Source organism: Phycodurus eques, chromosome 9 (assembly GCF_024500275.1).
Source record: "Phycodurus eques isolate BA_2022a chromosome 9, UOR_Pequ_1.1, whole genome shotgun sequence".
NCBI classification, from domain to species: Eukaryota; Metazoa; Chordata; class Actinopteri; order Syngnathiformes; family Syngnathidae; genus Phycodurus; species Phycodurus eques.
Window position 1 is genome coordinate 13,214,832 of NC_084533.1, and position 9,831 is coordinate 13,224,662.

Here is a 9,831-nt window from a genome sequence, read left to right on the forward strand (position 1 = left end):
GGCAATGTTTCATGACTTTCTTCAATGTCAGATGTTTACATACATGTTATTAGGGTTTGTTACCGGTGCAATTGGTGCTTCAAAGTGTATGACTTGGATCAAACTTCTTAGATATCCTTCCGCAAGCCTCTCACAATAGTTTGGCAGGAATTTTGGCCCAAATTCTCCTGGCAGAACTGGCGTAACTGAGCCAAGTCCGTAGGCCACAGTGGCGTCGTTACGTCACTTCTTCCTGGCAGAGTAGCCTTTCAGCCCATGTTAGTACACTACTCGTTTCACTGTAGATAATAATGACACACTCGGAGCAATTTCAGACAGCATCGTCGCAAGATCTTTTGCATTTGCACTTGGGTTGACCAACTCACGGACCAAAGCACGTTCATCTCTGGGACACATAACTGTCTCCTTCCAAAGTGGTATGATGGCTGGACATTCCCATGTTTTTTTTTCTTTTCTTGCGGATAATTGTTTAAAGGCGGCACGGTGGATGACTGGTTCGAGCGTCAGCCTCACAGTTCTGAGGACCCCGCCTGTGTGGAGTTAGCATGTTCTCCCCGTGCCTGCGTGGGTTTTCTCCGGGCGCTCCGGTTTCCTCCCACATCCCAAAAACATGCATTAATTGGAGACTCTAAATTGCCCGTAGGCGTGACTGTGAGTGCGAATGGTTGTTTGTTTGTATGTGCCCTGCGATTGGCTGGCAACCAGTTCAGGGTGTACCCCGCCTCCTGCCCGATGATAGCTGGGATAGGCTCCAGCACGCCCGCGACCCTAGTGAGGAGAAGCAGCTCAGAAAATGGATGGATGTATGGAAGGGGCATTAAAAATAATTTGAGCAAATTTGTTATTTCAGAACTGTGTATCAAACTGAAAGCCCTTCGAATTAATCAGTACACAAGAAGTATCTCTCAGTTTCAAAAAGGTTGGCAACCACTGTTGTTCTAACCACTGTGACCAACTACCGTATTTGTTTGCATGTTTCACTTCAATAACCAATGTTCCAGTGATTTACTTGGCTACTAGTCGTTTTCGCTCGAGAACTGCAGTTTGTGATAGCCAAGTGTTTTGTGCCTCCCAATCGTAAACGTTTGTTTTCTAGTTCAAAAAGGTCTCTAGACTTAAGAGTAGACAACACTACCATCTAGCGTCAAGTAAAACGACAATTGCAAAGCAAAAATTACATTTCCCAGATTGCACCGTTCTGTTACGTCACTTACTGCGTATTGGCCAGCTCCCCGGATGCGGCTGTGATTGACGATACCAGGCAAAGGAGATCGCGAGTTAAGTGGCGGTAAGTGGCAAAGACCTTAAAATATCATCGTTGAAGCCCACATTAGCGTCTAAAACACGTCTTGGGATATGATAAATATTGTATTAACGCTGCGAGGCTTTTGTCGGGTTGTAAAAATATGTTTTGGCGTAGTAGTGTGAAGTTGTTTGCTAACCGCTAGCTTTGCAGCTATCATAGGCGCTAGTTCCTTAGCCTGATGCTGGCCGCCAGTGGGGAACGCCTAGTACCATGCAAGATCACTGAGCGATCATAACCACAAGTTAACATTATGAGTTTCGCTTCAGTGATTTTCCCTTCCCGCTAGTGTGTGGGCGTTTCTAACGACGTTATTGTTTGATAGATGCGTGAACTTGTCTTCCAGCTTGACTGTTCTACCTTAAATACGATGTTTAGCAAATCTAGCCTTGGCTAGCTCGTATGCAATATGGGTTATTAGTACATGACTGCATTGTATTTAAGTATTGTTGGGTAGTGTCAGCACACTTAAGAAGTATTGTAGAGTGATAGATATGGAGGTTTATTTAAACAAAAACAAATCAATATAACAATTTGGTTTGTTTTCAGGTGCTGCAGCCCCAGTGGTCGTTGGCAGGATGCAGACCATAAAATGTGTGGTGGTTGGCGATGGGGCAGTGGGGAAAACCTGCCTACTCATTTCGTACACCACCAATGCCTTCCCTGAAGAATACATTCCAACAGTGTTTGACAACTATAGTGCCCAGATGAGCGTGGACGGCCGCACCGTCAGCCTTAACTTGTGGGACACGGCCGGCCAGGAGGAGTACGACCGCCTGCGTACTCTCTCCTACCCCCAGACTAATGTCTTTATCATCTGCTTCTCCATTGGCAGTCCCTCCTCCCACGCCAACGTAAGACACAAGTGGCACCCCGAGGTGTCTCACCACTGCCCCAACGTGCCCATCCTGCTGGTGGGCACCAAGAGGGACCTGAGGGGCGACATAGAAACGGTGAAGAAGCTGAAAGAGCAGAGTTTGGCTCCCACCACCCAGCAGCAGGGAAACTCCCTCGCCAAACAAATCGGGGCCGTCAAATACATGGAGTGTTCGGCACTGCTGCAGGAAGGCGTCAGGGAGGTGTTCGCAGAGGCCGTGAGAGCAGTGTTGTACCCTGTCACGAAAAAGAACAGCAAGAAATGCGTGCTTTTGTAATAACGGTTACCGGATTTGGATTGTGGAGATCCACAGATGCAAATGATTGCTCCTTCCACGCCACCTCTAGCAGTTGTAAGACTTCTTTTTCAGCTCCTCCTTCATCCTTATGAGACCTTCATCCTTACGACACCATTATCACCAAAGTGACTGACGAAACGGGGGGAGTGGATCTAATTTTTCTTACATTTAATATTTTGATATTTACCCGTTCTTCACGTTACACTTGGCCTAGATTTATAACATCCCTGCTTTGCCTTTATAAACAAATGCTGATCGTGGTTGTCACAAGCCATATTTCCATCTAAACCAAGCTTCCCTATTTGACTGGAGAGAAGAGATCTACTGTTGTTTAGGTGGAGAAATAGTGACTACCTCATACTCCTCACTTAGGTTGTGTCTCGCTAGTCCCAAGCAACTGCATTGTGGTGCTGGCTACTAGTTGTTGACACGCAGAGGCTGAGCATCTTTTTTTTAATTCAAGCAACTTGAATCCAGAAAAGGGCAGGATGAATCCCGGACAAGGGCCAGTTCCCGGTAGAACCAGTAGGGATGGATTAGGGTTTGAACTGGTGTATATGCTCAGTGTGGCGTGTTGGAGGTATCCACCCACATATGGGAGAGAAGAACAAGCTTTGTAAGATAAGCCCCATCCATTCAAATCAACCAACCGGGCAGCTTAGACAAATTAAGCCAAACTGGTACCGGAGCTCTCAAGATGGCTGACAGAAGAGGACGTCAGGGTGTAGCACAGCCCTCTTCTGTCTCCTCTCCATTAGAAATGTGCCTAATAATGACCTTTGACACTAGGAACGGGAAGGGCCTTTGACTCAATTTCCTTGATCCGCTATCTTGGAATGTTCTGAACTCCCGTTTCTTTGGCAGTCTCGTCAATGAGGCCGGAGGAGTTGCCCAAGCGCGGATGTAGCTAGCTCGCTTCACATAGTTGAAGGCATTTCAGGCTTCTTTAGACAGCAACTTGTTGAGGCAGAGTCAACAGTGCCTCTGCTGGTTGCAGCCAAGTAGTGCACCCCATTTTGCCTCAATTTGCAATTTAATGATTTTTTTGCCAGAATCACAGAAACTGTTTTCTGATCATGTAAAAACATTTTAACCTACTAAATGGCCAAAGTTGAATATATTGTTTTGTAATCATCTGTTTATTGGATCCTTAAGGTGTAAACCACACTTGCATAATTGATTTCAGTGACCTTGCTGCCTTGCATTAAATGCAAGCAGAGCATGACTATCGTATGATTGATCCTGTATATCCTGTCTTATCGGAATGGAATGGAACCTGCAACATTGAACGATCTTGTTTTTGTGACACCGTTGTTCCAATTTCAAAACAATTTTCTCCAAAAGGAACTAATGTGAGGCGGATGAATTTCTTCCACAGTCAAACTGTCACCATCATAAAACCTTTATCAACTGTACAGGCATTGTTTCAAGTAACATTTTAACATTCCTTATGGTCATACTTACAAAAGTAGAAGTGAGCCACTGTATAATACAACCAAACTACTCAAACGTCTCGCCCGTTGAAGAGCCCTGATAGCTAGGTAAAAGAGAGCAGTTGTCAAGCTTCTGTGGTCATTTTCATGCTAATCCTTTCCCCATTATTCTTTCAGCCACATGCTGTTCATGTTAGCATCCACTTAGTGAAACTTTTGCAGAGGCTGTTGATATTTAATTGAACCAAAAGAATTTCACAATTTACATTTCTTGTTCCCGTCTGCCATCTTTGGTACCCTTATGTGGCGAAACACAAAACATTAGAGTTAATGCTAAATGCCCTCACTAAGTACAAGTCCCACAACATTTGGTGACATCACACGTTTTGATCTCGATCCATGTTTTGACTTTTAGGCAGATTTTTTTTCAGAGCATTTTTATTTTAACAATTTTTAATGTACCAACTTTAGGACTGCTTGTCTTTGCAAGGTTCCACTGTATGTTAGTTTCAACAGTCTTGTATGTATTTCTTATATTTGTTAGATCATTTAATTACTGACAAGGCTATTGCTGCTGCGGTGTGCATTTTTTTTGCATGTTGCAGCATTCAAACTGTCATGATTGATGGTGGGACTCTAATGCCTTATCCAAACCAAAAGCTATGGTTGGTGCGCCTTAGTCATTTTAGTGCCACAAAGAGCTCCCACCAAGCAGTGACTTTCATATGTGGTCACTGAAGCCTTACTCTCTTCCTTCCATTAAGCACACTGCAGCGCGCTATTAAAAATATTAAAAAAAAACAGCTGCAAAAGTGACATATCAGTGTGCCACAGACACTCTTTCTTTTTTTTAATTTTTTTTATTATTTTTTTTTAAGCTCGCTGTTTTTTATATCCCTGCATTGGTGGAAGGTGCCTTGTCAGTTTTAAGATTTGTCTTTATTGTTAGCAATAAGTGGTTGCTTTCTTTTAGCGTCAGTAACTATTTGTTTAAACTGTGGAGTGAGTTGTATTAAATTGGTTTCTTGCGCCCTGTAATAACCTAAGTGAAATAACAGCAAAAGGGCTGATTTAAGTAAAAATGTTGTTGAATGTAAGTGCACAATTACACAAACTGTGGTCAGCTTTTTGAAATATATATTGTATTCCCCTTTTACCGGATGTCCTGATTTCATTCAAATAATATGATTGAAGTGGAACATACACCTGTGGGCTCTCTGTTGTCTGCGTCCCAGAGCTGTATGCTACCGCGTGCGTGGTACTACGCTTTTACACTGGGAACTTGATTTGTAGAGATCTGTAATTGTTTTATATATAACAAAGCATATTTGTATAAATGAACTAACAGTGAGATGATTTTAAATTATGCCAAATAAAATGGTGGTTCAACCCAACTTGGGTATTGTCAGTACAGTGTTCCTCTGATATTCATCCATCCGTTTTCCATACCGCTTATCCTCACTAGGTTCGTGGGTGTGCTGGAGCCCATCCCAGCTAACTCTGGGCGAGAGCCAGGATACAGCCTGAACTGGTCGCCAGCCAAGCGCAGGGCACATATAGACAACCATTTGCATGCACATTCACACCTACGGGCAATTTAGAGTCTTCAATTAACCTGTCATGCATGTTTTTGGGACGTGCAGGAAACCGGAGTACCTGGAGAAAACCCACGCAGGCACGGGGAGAACATGCAAACTCCACACAGGGAGGCCGGATTTGAACCCAGGTCCTCAGAACTGTGAGGCAGATGTGCTATCCAGTCGACCACTGTTACATTTCCTCCTATATATATATATATATACATATATATATATATATATATATATACATATATATATATATATATATATATACACACACAGTTGTGAAAAAGTATTGGCCCGCTTCTCAAAAATATTTTTGCATAGTTTCCCCACTTTGTTTAAGATCATCAGACAAATGTAAATGTCAGACAACTATAACCCAAGTGAACTTAAAATGATGTTTTAAAATGGCGATTTCATTTATCAAGGGAAAAAAACTAAAGTTACCTGGCCCTGTGTGGAAAAAGTAATTGCTTCCTAAACCTATAAACTGGTTGGGCCATCCTCAGCAGCAACAACTGAAACAAGCATTTTCTATAACTGGCAATGAGTCTTTCACATCTCTGTGGAGATATTTTGGCCATGCTTCCTTGCAGAATTGTTTGAATTCAGCAAAAATTGAGGGTTTTCGAGCAGGAACGGCCTTTTTAAGGTCATGCCACTACATTTCAATCGGATTCAAGCCTGGACTTTGACTAGGTTACTCCAAAACATTCAGTAGTTGACCTGCTAGTGTGTTTTGAATCATTGTCCTGCTGCAGAACCTGTGTTCTTCAGCTTGAAACCACAAACTAATGGTGGAACATTCTGCAAGATTTTCTGAGAAAGAGCAGAATTCATGGTTCCATCAATCACAGCAAGTTGTCCAGGTCCGGAAGGAGAAAAGCAGCCCAGGACCATCACACTACCACTACCGTGTTTGACTGTCGGTATGATGTTCTTTTTCTGAAATGCTGTGCTACAATTACACCAGATGTAACGAGACACACACCTTCCAAAAAGCTCAACTTTCATCTCATCAGTCCATATAACATTCTCCCAAAAGCCTTGGGAATCATTCAGATGTTTTTTTTTGCAAAAGTAAGATGAGCCTCGTTCTTTTTTGATCAGCTGTTGTTTGCCTTGGAACTCTGCCATGGATGCCATTTTTGCCCAGTCTCTTCCTTGTTGTGTCATGAACACTGACCTTAACTGAGGCAAGGGAGGCCTGCAGTTCTGTAGAGGTTATCCTGAGTTCCTTTGTAGCCTCCTGGATGAGTCATTGTTGTTCTCTTGGGGTAATCCTTGGAGGCCAGCCAGTCATGGAAAGGTTAACCACTGTTCCATGTTTTCTCCATGTGAGGATAATGGCTCTCCCTATGGTTCGCTGGAATCGTAAAGCTTTAGAAATGTTTTTTTGTAACCCTTTTCAGACTGATAGATGTCAATGATTTTATTTCTCGACTGTTCTGCAATTTCTTTGTATCGTGTCATTTTGTTGTAGCTCTTTTGTCTGACTTGATTTTGTCGGGACAGATTCTGTTTAAGTGACTTCTTGATTGAACAGGTTTTAGAGGTAATCAGGCTTGGGTGTGATTACTGAAAATGAATCAAAACTTGTGATTAGTTTAGATTAATTCATGATTTAACAAGGGAGGTAATTACCTTTTCACACAGGGTCACTTAACTTTGAATCGTTTTGTTTCCTTAATAAATGAAATCACCATTTAAAAACAACATTTTAAGTTCACTTAGGTTATATTTGGGTTATATTTGTCTGATACTTATATTTGTCTGATGGCCTCAAACATTAAAGTGGGGAAACTATGCAAAAACATAAGAATTTGAGAATGGGGCCAATACTTTTTCAAGGCACTCACACAGTCACACGTCCCACATGATCTTATACCAGACCCAGCCTCTTAAAAGCACATGCAAGTACACAAAACAGACACTATAATATGTACAGTATTTTCTCTAATAGTATTTTCTAATAATTTTTTTGTGTTCAAATATATTTACAGTATGTTTGAAAAGTGTGTTTTCGTATGTTTACGTATGTTGAGTTCAAATATATTTACAATATGTTTAAAAAGTGTGTTTTCGTAACTTTACGTATCTTTTAATAACTTCCAATGTTTTTTTTAAAGTGTCCGGGGTGTGTGTCGTTGTTTGTTTGTTTGTGTATGTATTTGATGGTGTCCCTCTGTCGCCGATTTCGACCTATTGCTGGTGTGTTTGCAATGTATCCCACGCGATATCAGGTACCATATGTGGCCACTAGATGTCCACAGCAGACCAATTCCAGCCCACGTGTTTTCACTAATGAGGCATTCTTCCAAACCATTTTCCTCTGCTGTACACAAGGTGGTCGATTCCCAAAACGTCTCCAGTGCCATCATTCATCTTAGCAGACACCCTACTTGTATTCCTACTTGTGAATACACAGCAAGTTGTTGACTTTGAAACATTCCCTTGACCTTTGGGTGGTGGTTCTGTGAGATGAGGAATGCGTTGTGCGTCACCTCAAGCTCATCAGAAGAGCACTGGTGCAATATTTAAAACCCATTTCCGTTCCCAGGCAGGCAGCGTGCCTGCCTGCTTTTGCAACCACGATGGTGCAGATTGTGTGGTTAGACCACAGGTGTCAAACTCAAGGCCCGGGTGGCCAGATCCGGCTCGCCACACCATTCTTTTGTGGCTGGCGAAAGCAAATCATGTGCATCAACTTCCATGATTTTTGTAAAATCCGTACCAAAATTTCAAATTGTCATTTGTAGTAAATAATGTTAAAATATTGCAAGCATTTTTACAGTAACTGAAAAACCTATAGTATTATCCTTTGACTTGTGATTTCAAATTGATTATCCATCAATTTGTTGTGTATATTGCAATAATATGAGGTCATTAACCATTTACATGATTTCACAGTCATAATGGCCCTTTAATGGGAGACAGTAACTACGCTGTAGCCTGTGACAAAAATGAGTTTTACACCCCTGGTTTAGACCTTTTGTTTGTGCCTGCCTTTGATGTATTGTTATTCCTAAGTAAAAAAGTGGCACACCCGAGAGGAGTGCTGACTACATAGGATGAGACGGGATGAGGAGAGGGTGCTGTGTTTTGCAATACGCTTAAATAAGGCAAGCGGCTTAATGAGATGTGGGGCACTTTAGGTGATCCATTTTCAGGGTAGTGGACTGCACTACTATGCATCTCCTCTTTGTGTTTGCCAGTCAAGGAGACCGCCACCTTAAAGGTCCCACTTCTAATACGTGATTTTTTTTGCAGCTTATCATGCCCATAAGCATGTGCTATATATGTTTCACATTATGGCTTGGGGTGCATTTCTTGGCACATACAAGTAGTATTGGCATGGAAATTTATCTTAGACACTTTAATATGTCCTACATGGTCTTTGAATTGAAATCATTTAGAATGGCAGATGAATTAACCCTCGGACAATATATGCACAATTCTAAAGCATGTACAGTAGATATAAAAAGTCTACACACGCCTGTTCAAATGCAATTTTTTTCTAATATAAAAATAGCGAAAGATAAATAATAATAAATAAAAAAATTCACCTATTTGAACCCCGGTCCTCAGAACTGTGAGGCAGATTTGCTAACCAGTCGCCCACCGTGCCGCCGCAGCAGAACATACTTGGGTATATTCTCCCGTATGCGCTTTTCCCTCTGCGCCCATTTGCCGTCAACTTAGTCTATCACATGCGCATCTTCTGGCCATGTGCGGACTTTGGGTGGACTAACCCTAAAATGTGGGCGTTCCCTCTCAAATCAGGCATTGCGTGTATTCTGCCAAAGACTTAAGCTAGGTTTATGCTTAATGCATGCAATCAGGCCGACAACATTTTGCAGCATTTACACTGCCGCTGCCCCTGCTGTTAGGCGATATTCTCCCAGACAGTAGGGGGCAATGTGGAGCATCTACGGCATACGAACAGCACTACACCAAAGTAAAAGTAGAAAACACTTCTTTCCGGCGCTGGTAGGCGCTCTTGCTCACCTGCCATGTTTTTCTGTGGAGTTCCAAATTTTTGGAGGTGCGCAGTGGGGAAACTTCGGCCTTGCGGATGCTGGACGAAGGGGTGTGGTTCCTGAAATGATGTCATTTTGCAGCGCGCAGGCCTTGCAGATGCGTCAAGCATAAACCAAGCTTTAAGCGGGATTGCTCATGCGCCCTCCAGAGGCTGTAGTAAGTCTAGCGCCCCGGGAAGGTGAAACATCATATTGCACGTTTCCCATCGTCGACTGCTAAACGGCCGTAATGTGTCCTGACCATATTACGCTGATCGACGGCGGAGCGTCAAAATATCATGCCATATTCATTAATTA

The 9,831-nt window shown here is 42.5% G+C and overlaps 1 protein-coding gene across 1 annotated transcript; it reads left to right on the plus strand.

Annotated features, from left to right (window-relative positions):
• The first annotated feature begins 1,219 nt into the window (after positions 1–1,219).
• rhogd (ras homolog gene family, member Gd) lies at positions 1,220–5,322 on the plus strand. The gene is made up of 2 exons (XM_061685855.1): positions 1,220–1,288; positions 1,853–5,322. Exon 2 carries the CDS (start codon positions 1,882–1,884, stop codon positions 2,455–2,457), a length of 576 nt encoding a protein of 191 aa, XP_061541839.1. The 5' UTR covers positions 1,220–1,288; positions 1,853–1,881; the 3' UTR covers positions 2,458–5,322.
• The last annotated feature ends 4,509 nt before the right edge of the window (positions 5,323–9,831 follow it).